Source organism: Pecten maximus, chromosome 10, assembly GCF_902652985.1.
Source record: "Pecten maximus chromosome 10, xPecMax1.1, whole genome shotgun sequence".
Taxonomy (NCBI): domain Eukaryota; kingdom Metazoa; phylum Mollusca; class Bivalvia; order Pectinida; family Pectinidae; genus Pecten; species Pecten maximus.
In genome coordinates, this window is record NC_047024.1 from 1,233,821 (window position 1) to 1,253,158 (window position 19,338).

Sequence of the window (19,338 nt, forward strand, 5' to 3'; positions counted from 1 at the left end):
AAGAAAAGGCTATTGTCATTATGGTTTATTTTTCATTCTTATGTCATTCATTCAGCATGCCACATTTCATCCTTCATAAATAAAGTCTCATGGCCATAATAAACTGTACAACACGAAGACGATTCAACCAGCATTAACAACATGCCGGATAGGTCCTATATAAACATGTCAACTACGTCGCCACAATCGCATACAAATCAGGTGACTGGCACTTTAAATATGTGTTCACTGTACAAACTTCTACCGAATTTATCCAACAGCAGCTCATGGCAGTTATTAAACATACCCATATATCATAGAATTGCTAACAAATGTCTTTCATTGTCTCTTGACTTTCAACATGATGTTGGTCCTCAAGTTGGCTTAGTTTAGGATCAATACAGTAGCACTGCATGGCTTTGGGAACATTAAGCATCATTCCTAAAATCATTCTTTCAAACTGAATCAAGATAATTATAATATTAAGTGTGTATCTCCTAAAATGGCATTAACAACAATCAACTGTGAAAATGTGCTAAGAATGACTAATTCATTGATGTTAGTATCTGTTCTTTAGCTTAACTACAACTTGGGATTTACTAGAAGACAGTTTTAAAGTATGTAGTGAGTAAGATTATATGTATTTTCATTTCAAAATATTCTACCAAGTAAAAGCACATAAGAACTGGAAGCTTAACTTCAGAATATAATGAATCAATACATCATAGAAAAACAGGTAATCATCCAAATCTATATATCAAAAATATCCTTACAGATAGATATAAAGAACATTTTAATTCAAATTGAATCTTGACAAAATTAACCTACTGTATAAATTGTGTAATAAGACCAGGGAAACCACTTAAAATGGGCTCAAAAGTAGGGACCAGCATAGCAATGAAATAATATTGGTAAGAATTTTTACTTAAGTGCGATACACATAATTGGACTTGATACCCGGTATTTTAAACCAACATTAAACACATCTCAGCCCTGTGATGTTGAAAGTAGGTCAATGTCATCCATTTGAACAGACTTGGTATCTCCCTTCATCCTAGCATGCTACTGCCCAAATATCATGACTAGGACTCTTGGCTTTGGTTTGTTTCACTGAAAATAAACACCCTGGACTTTTGGCAGATTTGAAAGATTGTGGAACCTTCTAAAATGCAGAAAACTTTTGAGTATGTTTGTAAATTATGAACTTAAGAAATTTAAGACTTCAGTCAAGGAGAAGAGCCTATGCCCGAGTACCAACCAGTGTGCAGGGCATTTGAAGAATAGGGAAAACTAAGAATGTCAATCGCAACAAGCTCGGAATGAGTTGAATTTTCTTTATAAGAACATGTCTACCAGATTAATGATGAAACTCTGACCAGCAAATTCTTTTTTTTTAAACAAGATAACATGCATTTGAGGTCATAAAATCACCAAGTTATTTTTCATTCTTAGACTAGTACTTTTCGCGGCAGCAACATACTCTTTATATTTTTTAATTCCTTTCATATCACTTTTTTAACACATCCTTATCCTTATAAACAAATTTAATACAAAGTATTTTTCTACAAGGAGATAAAACTAGAAATAGTATTAAAAAAATCAGCAATTCATAGATATAGTATATGAAATATAAATTAACAATAAAAATGTATCGATATGTAAATGGGGAGAAAAATCACTGCGATAAATTTTCTACACGAATGGTGATTACCCAGAACCTTTATACAACCTGTTGGTCAAATTTAAATATAGCGTTAACAATAACATACAGCCTTAACATTGAGTATATCTCTAATTTAGTATTCATATGATGATCTGATCCAGCACCTACAAGAAACAAATAGACTTATATGCTATCACATAATTCTTCACAATATAAGACCTCTAACATCTTATCAATGGAAATTTAGACTTTTTAATAAAAAAAAAAAGTAGACAAGGTAGACAACTCTAGCACAAGATTTATGTCCAAAGTAATATCGTTTATTTTCAAAGTAATTCCAATTTTTATTTCATTTCAACAGTTTAAAACTGATATGTTAGCATATGAATAACCATGAATATCCCCTTATAAAGTCACAAGTGTCATTAAACATCAGACTTTCATTTACTTGTAAAGTTGCTCAAAGTACTAACCTCACGCATTGTAAAAAAAATAATGTTTTCCCAGCCATGGAATGATGGTCTAATGGTGATCATGATCAGTTTAGACAGCTTGGTATAATTATCATTCAGCAAAGCATGGTACAAACGGAGGATTACTAAGAGACATGCGCCAGTCGGCCAGATAAAATTCTAATCTGCTAGAGTTACTTCCCTTAATATAGAAATATGCTTGCCAGTCAATGGGGGCCAAAATTGACATGAACTATAATATATATGTTACAATTTTTTATGACACAACTTTGATCACAATGAGTTTCCTTTTTGGCACTCTTTTCTGAGTTTTTACTTTAGTCATTCCCCTGTAGATCCTTTCTTAATGTTTTTTTTCTTAACTTGCTTCTAGTTGAGAAATATATATTTGTGATTGGAATGTCAATCAAGTCAGCTGCTTATATAGTAATTAAAATGCTAAACACTTGCTGATGAATGCATTTCCTAGACATAACCTAGTTAAATCAACCTAAAAACAATTTTTATCTTGTATACGATATATAGTGATAATATATATGCTACACACTTTTTAACATCTGTGTAAGTATCGGAATCCACAACAATGCCCACGCCCTAGATTTATACAATTCATCACATAAGTAATCAAAATATGTTTAAAATGCTGTAATGTGCAGTTACCAGGTTAATATACATGTACAATATAATGAGTGAAAAGTCTTAATTTCACTGAAACAGAAAAAGAGGGGGACAAAATGTTTCTGAACATGTTTTTAAGTTACACAGCTGTTAAAGTGGAGTATTTGTGTCATGGATATTTCACCACTTGGGTCTGATCACTTCATAAACTTCATCATACTGTTGACAAATAGATGAGGATTTCATTAGAGTAAATACACTATGAAAGCCTGTATAAAGTTGTATTTTCCATCAAACAGAACTCTAAAAGGTGGTCTTGGCATGGTAATGACCTGCTCTGTACAACAGAATTCTTTTTAGAGTTTGGGTACGTAAATATTTTGTTACAGAACATTATTTCAACTACACGAACAAAACAGTATATCAATATGAAGACAATTGCCATGTTTGGATTTTGAGAAGACCTCAATGTTGTGACTACTGATGTCAATCATTAATATTTTCTAGCAGGAAACACTGATGGACTATATGTTTTTGCATCACAACATTCAATAAATATATCCAAGACACAAAAATAGATCCACTTTTTCAGTCAGAATTGGCTACATGACCCTATGACGGATGATAATGATCCGGTATAATTTACACTATGTACACAGTCACCCACACAGCCTTACACAATGACACACCTCCGTAACAGCCACTCTCTCACAATCCCTGTGTTAGGACATGTCGTCACCCATGTCTAACGAATCGCCGCTCTGTTCACCCTGCATCTGAAACATACCACAAGTAGACTAAATGGAAATGACAGCAACAAATGCAGAAACTAATGTGTTGATAATAACATCACACATTTACATTAGTAGAGAGAAAAATATCCCAGGTGTGAAAAATATTTACCGGTGTGTGGTGGGTATGAAGGATTATGGCTTTATATATGTATATATATAGGGAAGAAGTGACGACATTACTATTTTGGAGCTGGATAGCATGACTTACTTGAAAAAGAGAGCGAGCCATCGGGTTAGGTTCCGGTCCCATGACTGGTCCAGACCATGTCCTGCCTGGTACAGGACTAGGACTAAATTGAGCCATGTCCGGGCTTCCTTGTTGTGCTATTATGGAGGAGTTCGGGGAGGCCAATGGTATAGGTGAGTTATCCAACTTCTGTGGTGAAGCAAATGGGTTTTGTAGACAATCTTTTGTTGGACTCTGGGCAAACGCTCCACTACCAAAACTAGAGAGCTGCTGAGTGACTGCAAGGACGCCTCCTTTCTCTACAGTTATTATCACCCAGATCATGTCTGAAAGGGGAGGTAAGTCATTTCAGTTGCAACAAACATAACTAGATATAATCATTTCAGCAGCAACAAACACAACTAGATATAATCATTTCATGCAACACAAAGGCATTCTAACAAGAAACAACAATAAGTTTCCTGACACTGATTCCTTTGTTTTTTGTGATTTTGTTTTGTAGTAAAATATGTGTGCATGTTAACACAAATCCAAGAAAATAACAACCATTAGCTTGCTGCATTCAATTAAATCTGTAATTACATGCATGAATGTATTTTATAAACAAGAGGGCCTGAATCACTCGCCTTGATATTTCAGTGTTACAAGCAAAACACTTTTGTTACTCTGAATTAAGTTTTATTACAGATATTTTTCCCAGTTTGGGATCTGCTATTTAGAACCATGCATTGCAGTCAACAGTTCTTTTAGCTAACATTTCGCTTTCTGGTTTCAAAGAAGATTAAAGCAAATTAAATTGAAAAGCACTCAACATTAATAACCAATTAAGCCCTATCGTTTAGGCCCAAGGAGGCCAAACGCACCTTTAAAGGTGGTCACCACCCAGGCAAATTATAATTTCCTAATTAAATGGAACAAAGTGCAAACTTATGAATGTCTACATCCCTAAGTACACATAACACTGGATTCTGAAAATATGTGTAATTACACAAATATACACAATAGATGGAAATCCCTGAGCAATCTAAATCCTCCAGGATGAGATAGCATGCAAATGATTCTCCGGTACAAGGCTCTCCATTCCCACAAAGCAGTGCGAAATCCAATGTTCTGATGTAAACAACAACAGAACCTGATATGCTAAAGTCTTTAGTTTTAGCATATTTAACCCGTGACCTTGAACGAAGGCAAAGGTAATTCATTTGAACAAACTTTGTACCCCTTCATCTTAGCATGTAACAGTTCCATTATCAGGTCTGTGTATTATTGGTTAATGGTTATTGAAAATACGTTGTTTAAAAGGTTTAAGCATATTTGACCCCTGTGACCTTGAATAAAGGTCAAGATCATCAATTTGAACAAACTTTGTAGCCCTTCATGATCATCCCAACATGCTACAAACCTAATATCAGGTCTCTGGGCCTCCTGGTTATCAGGAAGAAGTCATTTAAAGATTTTAGCATATTTGACCTCTGTGACCTTGAATGAAGGTTAAGGTTATCCATTTGAACAAACTTGTTAGCCCTTAATCCCAGCATTCTTCAGACCTAATATCAGGTCTCTGGGCCACTTGGTTATCTAGAAAAAGTTGTTTAAAGACTTTAGCATATTTGACCCCTGTGATCTTGAATAAAGGTCAAGGTCATCCATTTGAACAAACTTGGTAGCCCTTCATTCCAGCATGTTATAGACCCAATATAAGATCTCAGGGCCTGTAAGTAATTGAGGAGAAAATGAAATTGTATAATAGAGTTAATAGTGTCTGTGACAGAAAGAGAAAACAAATATGACACAGACAGTATTGCAGGATATCTTTTAGAGGAAAGATTAGATTGTGAGAATGTCATCAAACAAGAGAAGCCTACATCCTACTTGATACTGTACTTGGTACATGTGGGTGAAAGTCAATCTTTTGTATGCTGTGCCTGGTCACATATCACATTTTTATACATACATTATGAACTTAATATTGGTTTTATTTTGGTAACGGCTTTATGAATTAAAACCAAACTTTCTACCTTTGCAAATGCCAGTGTTGAAATGAAAAAAAAGCTCACAGTCTAGGAACTGGAATCTTGCCCGGGACTGGCTTACAATTATCACATAAACCAATGTTACATATATAGTAGCCTCATTTTCAATATCATCATGTCACTTTGTCTATCGGAAAGTATTATCATGGTCAACCTGGACACAAGACTGACCAATAAAATCAATGAGAAGGAATGGACATGTGGAGGCAAATTGTATTTCTGTGAGAAATTTGATATTTTCCTGATGGTTGATTACAAAGAAGTTGTTTAAAGAGACACGGCACCATATAGAAGTTAACATACCCTTCAGGCAGGTGAGCTGATAAATCAGTATGTCCTTATATGAATATATCTCATCCTTATATGATAATATCTCATTCTTATATGGTTATATCTCATTCTTATATGGCAATATCTCATCCTTATATGGTTATATCCCATTCTTATATGGTAATATCTCATCCTTATATGGTTATATCACATCCTTATATGGTTATATCTCATCCTTATATAGTTATATCTCATCCTTATATGGTAATATATCATCCTTATATGGTTATATCTCATCCTTATATAGTAATATCTCATCCTTATATAGTAATATCTCATCCTTATATGGTTATATATCTCATCCTCATATGGTTATATATCATCCTTATATGGTTATATCTCATCCCTATATGGTTATATCTCATCCTTATATGGTAATATCTCATCCTGATATGGTTATATCTCATCCTCATATGGTTATATATCATCCTTATATGGTTATATCTTATGATCATCCTTATATGGTTATATCTCATCCTTATATGGTAATATCTCATCCTTATATGGTTATATCTCATCCTTATATGGGTATATCTCATCCTTATATGGTAATATCTCATCCTTATATGGTTATATCACATTCTTATGTGGTAATATCTCATCCTTATATGGTTATATCACATCCTTATATGGTTATATCTCATCCTTATATAGTAATATCTCATCCTTATATGGTAATATCTCATCCTTATATGGTTATATCACATTCTTATATGATAATATCTCATCCTTATATGGTTATATCTCATCCTTATATGGTAATATCTCATCCTTATATGGTTATATCTCATCATCATATTGTAATATATCATCCTTATATGGTTATATCTCATCCTTATATGGTTATATCTCATCCTTATATTGTAATGTATCATCCTTATATGGTTATATATCATCCTTATATGGTTATATCTCATCCTTATATTGTAATATCTCATCCTTATATGGTTATATCTCATCCTTATATGGTTATATCTCATCCTCATATGGTTATATATCATCCTTATATGGTTATATCTTATAATCATCCTTATATGGTTATATCTCATCCTTATATGGTTATATATCATCCTTATATGGTTATATATAATTATATCACATCTTTATATGGTTATATCACATCCTTATATGGGTATATCTCATCCTTATATTGTAATATATCATCCTTATATGGTAATATATCATCCTTATATGGTTATATCTCATCCTTATATTGTTATATCTCATCCTGATATGGTTATATCTCATCCTTATATGGTAATATCTCATCCTTATATAGTAATATCTCATCCTTATATGGTAATATCTCATCCTTATATGGTAATATCTCATCCTTATATGGTTATATCTCATCCTTATATGGTTATATCTCATCCTTATATTGTAATATATATCATCCTTATATGGTTATATATCATCCTTATATGGTTATATCTCATCCTTATATGGTTATATATCATCCTTATATGGTTATACCTCATCCTTATATGGTTATATATCATCCTTATATGGTTATATCTCATCCTTATATTGTTATATCTCATCCTTATATGGTTATATCTCATCCTCATATGGTTATATCTCATCCTTATATGGTTATATCTCACCTCCAAAGTACATGCCGGTTGGAGTAGACATCCTCCATTGACTCGGGTAGGTTCCAGTTTCTGTGGGACTGTGCATGTGTATACTAACATCAGACACCTGTCCTGCCTGTAGTGCGTCCACCATCACACGATCAGCTTTACTCAGGTTCTCCCCAGAACAATGCATCAGGTTACAGCCCGGCGGCCACTGCTCGTCTCCTATCACAGGAAAATACACGAATAAATCTCTAGTAACATAGTATTAGTTACAACCGGGCGGCCATTACTTGTCTCCTATCACAGGAAAATACACGAATAAATCTCTAGTAACATAGTATTAGTTACAGCATGGCGGCCATTACTCGTCTCCTATCACAGGAAAATACACAAATAAATCTCTAGTAACATAGTATTAGTTACAACCGGGCGGCCATTACTCGTCTCCTATCACAGGAAAATACACGAATAAATCTCTAGTAACATAGTATTAGTTACAGCGGGCGGCCATTACTGTCTCCTATCACAGGAAAATACACAAATATATCACTAGTAACATAGTATTAGTTACAGCCGGGCGGCCATTACTGTCTCCTATCACAGGAAAATACACGAATATATCACTAGTAACATAGTATTAGTTACAGCCGGGCGGTCATTACTCGTCTCCTATCACAGGAAAATACACAAATAAATCTCTAGTAACATAGTATTAGTTACAGCAGGGCAGCCATTACTTGTCTCCTATCACAGGAAAATACACGAATATATCACTAGTAACATAGTATTAGTTACAGCCGGGCGGCCACTGCTCGTCTCCTATCACAGGAAAATACACGAATAAATCTCTAGTAACATAGTATTAGTTACAGCGGGCGGCCATTACTGGTCTCCTATCACAGGAAAATACACGAATAAATATCTAGTAACATAGTATTAGTTACAGCCGGGCGGCCATTACTTGTCTCCTATCACAGGAAAATACACGAATAAATATCTAGTAACATAGTATTAGTTACAGCCGGGCGGCCGTTACTCGTCTCCTATCACAGGAAAATACACGAATAAATCTCTAGTAACATATAGTATTACTGTAGTTACAACCGGGCGGCCATTACTGGTCTCCTATCACAGGAAAATACACGAATAAATCTCTAGTAATATAGTATTAGTTACAGCCGGGCGGCCATTACTTGTCTCCTATCACAGGAAAATACACGAATAAATCTCTAGTAACATAGTATTAGTTACAGCCGGGCGGCCACTGCTCGTCTCCTATCACAGGAAAATACACGAATAAATCTCTAGTAACATAGTATTAGTTACAGCCGGGCGGCCATTACTTGTCTCCTATCACAGGAAAATACACGAATAAATCTCTAGTAACATAGTATTAGTTACAGCCTGGCGGCCATTACTCGTCTCCAATCACAGGAATATACACGAATAAATCTCTAGTAACATAGTATTAGTTACAGCGGGCGGCCATTACTGGTCTCCTATCACAGGAAAATACACGAATAAATCTCTAGTAACATAGTATTAGTTACAGCGGGCGGCCATTACTGGTCTCCTATCACAGGAAAATACACGAATAAATCTCTAGTAACATAGTATTACTGTAGTTACAACCGGGCGGCCATTACTGGTCTCCTATCACAGGAAAATACACGAATAAATCTCTAGTAATATAGTATTAGTTACAGCCGGGCGGCCATTACTGTCTCCTATCACAGGAAAATACACGAATAAATCTCTAGTAACATAGTATTAGTTACAGCCGGGCGGCCACTGCTCGTCTCCTATCACAGGAAAATACACGAATAAATCTCCAGTAACATAGTATTAGTTACAGCCGGGCGGCCATTACTGTCTCCTATCACAGGAAAATACACGAATAAATCTCTAGTAACATAGTATTAGTTACAGCCCAGCGGCCATTACTGTCTCCTATCACAGGAAAATACACGAATAAATCTCTAGTAACATAGTATTAGTTACAGCCGGGCGGCAATTACTCTTCTCCTATCACAGGAATATACACGAATAAATCTCTAGTAACATAGTATTAGTTACAGCCGGGCGGCCATTACTCTTCTCCTATCACAGGAATATACACGAATAAATCTCTAGTAACATAGTATAAGTTACAGCCCAGCGGCCATTACTCATCTCCTATCACAGGAATATGTATACGAACAAATCTCTACAGTAATTACATACTGTATTTTATCGGGTATAAGGCCATGCTCAGGGATAAGCCCCCCTCCCCTATTTTTCACTTTTTTTCTGCATAGGTTTATATTTGGGAATAAGCCCACTCCCAACTTCAGAATGTCTAATCCAAAATGGAAAAAAAAAAATAATAAAATGAAAAATATGTAGTGAAAACGAGTTAATTAATCTAGATTGAGATTCAATTTTCTGTTAAAAAGATTTTTTTTATAAAAAATAATGATATTTTATAAAGAACAAACATTTTAAACTTGAATATATCTCTTTTTCATATGTTGAATATTTATTTTTTGTTGCAAAGACCAATGGTCCTAATATTACATATTGACAGAATAGATTTCAAAATGAGGCTACAACGAGAAGTACACAATAGACAACGGATTGACACGGTAAAATTCCTTTTTGATTTCTTGAGTGTATCTTCTTAATCCAGCTCAAATATGCAACCAAGCCAAAGTAATTTATTCCAGACTTAATTCAGAAATTATTTGTTTGCAACAAGTAGACGTACAGCATTAATAACCAATACTTTCTCGATTCCCGTTACACAAACAAATCCGTTGTCCGTGCCACATTATGGTATGGCACATGGAAAAATAACTTGTTCTATGATAAACTTTTTGTCATTTTGAGAAAGAAAAATCATAAAAACAGCTGATTGCTATGTTCAGAAACAGTATTTGCCATTCAAAATTCACTGAAGCTTAAGACTTTTTGTACCAACTACTCATATGACATACAATGTGGCAATTAGTAATACTGTGGAGTGTAGAGTTTATGAATTATGGGTTTAAACCAAGAAACTTTGTCCCATGTACCTGTGTTTTGTATCCTCCAGGTTTTGATGAAAGTTGTGTCTGGTGGGACAGCCTCACCTTCACCGACAGTTACATCCATGATGAACGTCATCGAGGGAAGTTTAACGTTGGGTTGATCATATTCAAAGTAGGACCCAATGGCACCTTGAAGGTTCCTGTAAATAATATATATAAAATTTTATGAAGACTTAAATATTAAGCATTCTTAAAACAATAGTTATGGAAGGTGAGTTAATATTTGTTATCATGGATAAACTGTACCTTCGACAGTTACTACAGGTCCAGTCCATGGACTTAAATCGCTCAAGTGTATACTAACCCTGTATCAATTCTACTTATATGTAGAATTAACTAACTTAAAACAACAACAAGATACTGGTCCAATAAAGATAATGCTACATACAGGATACTGTTATGTGGCTGAGGTTAAGAGGTTCATTTTATAAACTTGTTATATGTTTTATGCTACATATATACATACAGGATACTGTTAGGTGGCTGAGGTTTAGAGGTACATTTTATAAACGTGTCTGTTTTTTGTCTGTGGTCAGCTTTAATTGTTTGGGGTCTGTGTCTCCTAAAAACTAAAACCTACAGGTGGTAAGATAGGAAACATGCAGCAAACAGACCCGAGACCTCGAGACTCACAGCCACGCTCCAACAATTTGAGCTATATATACATGACCACCCCCTTTCAGCACAGACCAGTTCTATTACTCCTGTAACCTAGCTGTGATCCTAAAGTATACTTTTCTTCAAATTTTGAGAATTGCTTGGCCTTCTGTATCTGTGAACTTTTTTTTATTAAAAATCTTCAACCTGATGTGAAGTCATTAACCATATGTGAATACCTAGTCTGAATAAACTTCAAATCACCATCTATATAGGAATACCTAGTCTGAATAAACTTCAACTCACCATCTGTATGGGAATACCTAGTCTGAATAAACATCAACTCAGCATCTATATAGGAATACCTATTCTGAATAAACTTCAAATCACCAGCTGTATAGGAATACCTAGTCTGAATAAACTTCAAATCACCATCTGTATGGGAATACCTAGACTGAATAAACTTCAACTCACCAGCTGTATGGGAATACCTAGACTGAATAAACATCAACTCACCATCTGTATGGGAATACCTAGTCTGAATAAACTTCAACTCACCAGCTGTATGGGAATACCTAGACTGAATAAACTTCAACTCACCATCTGTATGGGAATACCTAGTCTGAATAAACTTCAACTCACCATCTGTATGGGAATACCTAGTCTGAATAAACTTCAAATCACCAGCTGTATGGGAATACCTAGTCTGAATAAACATCAACTCACCAGCTGTATGGGAATACCTAGTCTGAATAAACTTCAAATCACCAGCTCTATGGGAATACCTAGTCTGAATAAACATCAACTCACCATCTGTATGGGAATACCTAGTCTGAATAAACTTCAACTCACCATCTGTATGGGAATACCTAGTCTGAATAAACTTCAAATCACCAGCTCTATGGGAATACCTAGTCTGAATAAACATCAACTCACCAGCTGTATGGGAATACCTAGTCTGAATAAACTTCAACTCACCATCTGTGTGGGAATACCTAGTCTGAATAAACATCAACTCACCATCTGTGTGGGAATACCTAGTCTGAATAAACTTCAAATCACCATCTATATAGGAATACCTAGTCTGAATAAACTTCAACTCACCATCTGTATGGGAATACCTAGTCTGAATAAACATCAACTCACCAGCTCTGTGGGAATACCTAGTCTGAATAAACATCAACTCACCATCTGTATGGGAATACCTAGTCTGAATAAACTTCAACTCACCAGCTGTATGGGAATACCTAGTCTGAATAAACATCAACTCACCATCTGTATGGGAATACCTAGTCTGAATAAACATCAACTCACCATCTGTATGGGAATATCTAGTCTGAATAAACTTCAACTCACCATCTGTATGGGAATACCTAGTCTGAATAAACATCAACTCACCATCTGTATGGGAATACCTAGTCTGAATAAACATCAACTCACCATCTGTATGGGAATACCTAGTCTGAATAAACATCAACTCACCATCTGTATGGGAATACCTAGTCTGAATAAACTTCAAATCACCATCTGTATGGGAATACCTAGTCTGAATAAACTTCAACTCACCATCTGTGTGGGAATACCTAGTCTGAATAAACATCAACTCACCAGCTGTATGGGAATACCTAGTCTGAATAAACTTCAAATCACCATCTGTGTGGGAATACCTAGTCTGAATAAACTTCAACTCACCATCTGTATGGGAATACCTAGTCTGAATAAACTTCAACTCACCATCTGTATGGGAATACCTAGTCTGAATAAACATCAACTCAGCAGCTGTATGGGATTACCTAGTCTGAATAAACTTCAACTCACCATCTGTATGGGAATACCTAGTCTGAATAAACATCAACTCACCATCTGTATGGGAATACCTAGTCTGAATAAACATCAACTCACCAGCTGTATGGGAATACCTAGTCTGAATAAACATCAACTCACTAGCTGTATGGGAATACCTAGACTGAATAAACTTCAACTCACCATCTGTATGGGAATATCTAGTCTGAATAAACTTCAACTCACCATCTGTATGGGAATACCTAGTCTGAATAAACATCAACTCACCATCTGTATAGGAATACCTAGTCTGAATAAACATCAACTCACCGTCTGTATGGGAATACCTAGACTGAATAAACTTCAACTCACCATCTGTATGGGAATACCTAGTCTGAATAAACTTCAACTCACCATCTGTATGGGAATACCTAGTCTGAATAAACATCAAATCACCATCTGTATGGGAATACCTAGTCTGAATAAACTTCAAATCACCAGCTGTATGGGAATATCTAGTCTGAATAAACATCAACTCACCATCTATATAGGAATACCTAGTCTGAATAAACATCAACTCATCATCTGTATGGGAATACCTAGTCTGAATAAACTTCAAATCACCAGCTGTATGGGAATATCTAGTCTGAATAAACTTCAACTTACCATCTGTATGGGAATATCTAGTCTGAATAAACATCAACTCACCATCTATATAGGAATACCTAGTCTGAATAAACATCAACTCACCATCTGTGTGGGAATACCTAGTCTGAATAAACTTCAACTCACCATCTGTATGGGAATACCTAGTCTGAATAAACATCAACTCACCATCTGTGTGGGAATACCTAGTCTGAATAAACTTCAACTCACCATCTATATGGGAATACCTAGTCTGAATAAACTTCAACTCACCATCTATATGGGAATACCTAGTCTGAATAAACATCAACTCATCATCTATATAGGAATACCTAGTCTGAATAAACATCAACTCACCATCTATATGGGAATACCTAGTCTGAATAAACATCAACTCACCGTCTGTATGGGAATACCTAGCCTGAATAAACTTCAACTCACCATCTATATGGGAATACCTAGTCTGAATAAACTTCAACTCATCATCTATATGGGAATACCTAGTCTGAATAAACTTCAACTCACCAGCTGTATGGGAATACCTAGTCTGAATAAACATCAACTCACCAGCTGTATGGGAATACCTAGTCTGAATAAACATCAACTCACCGTCTGTATGGGAATACCTAGCCTGAATAAACTTCAACTCACCATCTGTATGGGAATACCTAGTCTGAATAAACTTCCAACTCACCATCTGTATGGGAATACCTAGTCTGAATAAACATCAACTCACCAGCTGTATGGGAATACCTAGTCTGAATAAACATCAACTCACCAGCTGTATGGGAATACCTTGTCTGAATAAACATCAACTCACCGTCTGTATGGGAATACCTAGCCTGAATAAACTTCAACTCACCATCTGTATGGGAATACCTAGTCTGAATAAACTTCCAACTCACCATCTGTATGGGAATACCTAGTCTGAATAAACATCAACTCACCAGCTGTATGGGAATACCTAGTCTGAATAAACATCAACTCACCAGCTGTATGAGAATACCTAGTCTGAATAAACATCAACTCACCAGCTGTATGAGAATACCTAGTCTGAATAAACATCAACTCACCAGCTGTGTGGGAATACCTAGTCTGAATAAACTTCAAATCACCATCTATATGGGAATACCTAGTCTGAATAAACTTTAACTTACCATCTGTATGGGAATACCTAGTCTGAATAAACTTCCAACTCACCATCTGTATGGGAATATCTAGTCTGAATAAACTTCAAATCACCAGCTGTGTGGGAATACCTAGTCTGAATAAACATCAACTCACCAGCTGTGTGGGAATATCTAGTCTGAATAAACTTCAAATCACCAGCTGTGTGGGAATACCTAGTCTGAATAAACTTCAAATCACCATCTGTGTGGGAATACCTAGTCTGAATAAACTTCAAATCACCATCTATATGGGAATACCTAGTCTGAATAAACTTTAACTTACCATCTGTATGGGAATATCTAGTCTGAATAAACATCAACTCGCCATCTATATAGGAATACCTAGTCTGAATAAACATCAACTCACCATCTGTATGGGAATATCTAGTCTGAATAAACTTCAACTCACCATCTGTATGGGAATACCTAGTCTGAATAAACTTCAACTCACCAGCTGTATGGGAATACAATGTACCTAGTCTGAATAAACTTCAACTCACCATCTATATGGGAATACCTAGTCTGAATAAACTTTAACTTACCATCTGTATGGGAATATCTAGTCTGAATAAACTTCAACTCACCAGCTGCCTATTGAAGGAAAATCTAATGAATTAAAAGCAAGGGAAACAGAGAGCCTACAAAACTAGGCATAAGTTTATTTACCCCAACACATCCATTTAGTCCCATATCAATGTTCTATGTTCTATTCCGTTGGTATAGACCCTAGCTGAACGCTGGTCAAAATTTCACAATGTTGACCCACCATTTTGTAAGTGACAGTGCAACTAACCATCCGAATCAGAACGCAATGGACCGAAAAGACCACATATCATTTGTTAGTGTTTTTCTTCTTACATAGTTCAAATCAAGAAAACTAAGCTTACTATTTCTCAAAACCTGTTATATTTAATACAAGAAAACATTATTTAAAAATTATAAGCAGTAAACTATAGAAATAAATATCATATTTTTTTCTTTTCACTCCCTCGCCTACTGATAGGGTAATCAGGCTGCCCACAACCTACATAGTTAGCAAAATGACGTCGAGTCAAATGTGAAATTTTGACCGGCACAAAGTGAGGATCTATACGGACGGAATAGAACACCGATATAGGACTAAATGGGTGTGTTGGGGTAAATAAATACCTCATTTATCCATATATGTAAGGTAGGTGTTATGTCACGCCCGATTTTATTGTGTTTGCACCAAAATCTTAGCGACAGATTGTTGGAGAATTCCACATTTTCATAAAGTAGTGCGCTCTGGCCCTACATCAGACATGGTGCACGTGTCAGGGCCAGAGGAAACTTGGGCTAATGGCCTGGTAGCTTGTACATGTCAATCTCTGAAACCTCCAATGAGGGAAATTTCCCTCATTCCACATCTAAAACGAGGGAGAACGTGTGTGAAGAGCTCAGAAGTCATGGTACTGTCCTATTTTTTTCTCTCCTGTTACACTACTTCAGCGTTGAATCAATTAGCATTATCATCAGAAGGGATACAGTACTATATAGTATGGAGTGACAGGCGAGAAAGGGAAGATTGGAGAGTCCTCTGTTACAACAAGCATCTAATAAATTAATACAACCTATAGCTAGAATATATCTATAATTTTGATAGCAACTCCTTATCCAAATAGTTGCTATATCCTGATTAGACACAGGATCAGGATGTCTGGCTGTGACCATGGAAAGACCGGGTTTCGTTTATTTCTATAATTTGGAAATCCCTCAATGAATCAATGTATGACCTAAAACTGATATGATGCCAGCATTGATATTGCACATGTGGATCCACAATAGGACACATAGATAATTCTGATATGCATCATCATGTAATATATACTGTAATGCCATCCCTATTTATGGGAGATACCTACGAGTATCTCAATCACTTTAGAATGTAGTTGTAGGTTAGAGCAGTAATTAATGTTTCTCAGCACGGAGCAGTGGCCTAGCTGTAACACCAGCTTACTAATAACATACTGACTTGTAAGGTTTAAATTAGCCTGAGTTTCCTCTGGCCCTGACACCATGTCTGTGTAGGGCCAGAGCGCACTACTATATGAAAACGTGAAATTATCCGACACCATTTGGTGTCGCTAAGAATTTGGTGCAAATACAATAAAATCTGGTGTGACATAATACCTACCTTACATATATGGATAAATTAGATATTCATTTACCCCAGAACACCCATTTAGTCCCATCTAAGTGTTTTATTTCATCCATATAGACATTCGTTTTATGCTAGTCAAAATTTCATACTGTTGATCATGACCCGCCATTTTGTAAGTGACAGTACGACTAACTACATGTACCTGAATCGGAACACGATGGACCGAAAAGACCACATATCATTTATTGTGTTTTTCTTCTTACATAGTTTAAAATAAGGAAACTAAGCTTATTATTTCCCAAAAAATGTTATATTCAATTCAAAAATTCATTACTTATCAATTATAAGTGGTAAAATATATAAAAATAGATGTTATATTTTTTTTCTTTTTCGCTCCATCGCGCACTGATTAGGGTAATTAGGCCGCCCGCGACCTACATAGTCAGCAATATGGCGTCGAGTCAAGTATGAAATTTTGACTAGCGAGGGTCAATACAGACGAAATAAAACACCTACATACATATGTAGATGGGACTAAATGGGTGTTCTGTGGTAAATAAATATCTCATTTATCCATGTATGTAAGGTTAGGTAGGTGTTATGTCACACATGAATTTATTGTATTTGCACCAAATTCTTAGCAACACAAAACATTAACGGTGTCGGATAATTTCACGTTTTCATATAGTAGTTCGCTCTGGCCCTACACCAGACATGGTGGCAGGGCCAGAGGAAACTCGGGCTAGGTTTAAATTAACCCTTATTTTTGTGGGTAAACGGGTTTTCATTAACAAAGTTTGTCCATGGAATACATTTTACGTATATATCTACTTGAAACGGCACCATTTTCCGATAAAGATCGACCAGCACGTACCAATTGTTCATATCTAAGAAAAATGCACATCCTGCTGGCGTAAGCTGATTTGGACCCAGCAACTTCTGAAAATCTGAAATCAGCACTTCTCTGTCTGTTGTTCCCATGGAACTAAACTGCTGAAGCAGTTTTCCATCAATGTCATTGTCTACATCCATTGCTATTTCACACAAACAATTCCTTCTATTCTTGTCTTGAAAGCAAGACGCAAAATTTCTTATTTCATCATCACAACACTGAAAATTTTCAGACTCTGGCGTGTTGAGCTGCGTCAATCCTGAGCTTGTAATTTACTTTTACTATAGTGATAAAAGCAAATCACATACAAACGCTTGTAAACCCCTATGAAACGTCGAAGTTGGATTATAATAAACGAATAGTAGAATCCGGAAAATTGACAAATTTTATATATCGAAACAAAGTTAATCCTATTAGTAGTTTATACCTTTTTATTGCCAAATCATTATTTTTATATCAACATTTAATTTTGCTATCAATATTTTTACATTAAGAATTAGAATTCTTCATATGTTTTTTTTCTGATATAAACATAGGTTGGCTCTTTCATTCAGTATTTATAAAAAAAATAAAGGGTATAAAAATGCCCAACAAGAATTACCTGCCGCGTTGACCTTTTCGTGAAATATATATGTCAACTTGTTAATTGATGTTTCGAGTACATATGTACTTAACGCACGTGTACACGTTGTGGAGTAACTTGGCTGTCCAATGCGGTCGTTTGGGTGTCTCGTTGAACGTTGTCTGATATGTCAATAGTTTAGTCTAAATAGTTAGGTTGCAAGAAGTATGATATTAATTGAATGTAGAATTAAAAAAAAGAGAAGATAAATGTAAAAAAAATCAAACAAAATATACACTGACACATATTAAACAACACGCAAACAAATAAAGAATCTTATAGTGAATGAGAAAAATGCCCTGGAGGATTCGAACCCATTTTAGTCACCAGTGCTTCAGTAACGTAACACTCCCCCCATTCAATGTTCGTATTTCACTATATCATTATCGACTCGTCTGTAAGCTAATCAAAGTTCAACATGACAGGTCATTCTGGTCGGATTATAAATATCAAGAATTCGATTGTTTATATGGGGAAAAAAAATCATAATTCTTGATATTAAAAATGTTTTTACACACACATATAAATGACCATTTCTTTACGTTAAAAAGAAACATTTCTTCGTATAAAAAAGGTCAGTTTTGATATCATAAAATATTTCTGATATAAAAATTGGCGTAGAAATAGTAAAACGGCGCCTCAGTACCAATTATATATAGTCTCTGATATGAAATGATTTATTTGATATCAAGAATTCGATTTCTTTTTGATATCAGAATATATTCTAATTATCATTTATTGAGCAATGTTGATCCAAAAATCAACCAAATCATATAGCAAT

General features: G+C 35.3%; 1 protein-coding gene across 1 annotated transcript; it reads right to left on the bottom strand.

Moving 5' to 3' along the window:
* Window positions 1-10: 10 nt before the first annotated feature.
* Window positions 11-18,188, bottom strand: LOC117335696 (protein ILRUN-like). The gene is made up of 5 exons (XM_033895858.1): window positions 17,918-18,188; window positions 10,714-10,868; window positions 7,685-7,882; window positions 3,736-4,040; window positions 11-3,509 (listed from the first exon to the last, which is right to left on the bottom strand). The coding sequence occupies exons 1-5, from the start codon at window positions 18,073-18,075 to the stop codon at window positions 3,456-3,458; spliced, it is 870 nt and encodes a 289-aa protein (XP_033751749.1). The 5' UTR covers window positions 18,076-18,188; the 3' UTR covers window positions 11-3,455.
* Between the last annotated feature and the right edge of the window lie 1,150 nt (window positions 18,189-19,338).

Excerpts from the sequence above, each read along its gene's own strand:
- LOC117335696 (XM_033895858.1), bottom strand. The coding sequence starts at position 18,075 with ATGGATGTAGACAATGACATTGATGGAAAACTGCTTCAGCAGTTTAGT. Across the intron at positions 10,869-17,917 it reads TTCTTAGATATGAACAATTG|GAACCTTCAAGGTGCCATTG; the intron begins GTACGTGCTGGT and ends TATTATTTACAG. Across the intron at positions 3,510-3,735 it reads TGGCTCGCTCTCTTTTTCAA|ATGCAGGGTGAACAGAGCGG; the intron begins GTAAGTCATGCT and ends GGTATGTTTCAG.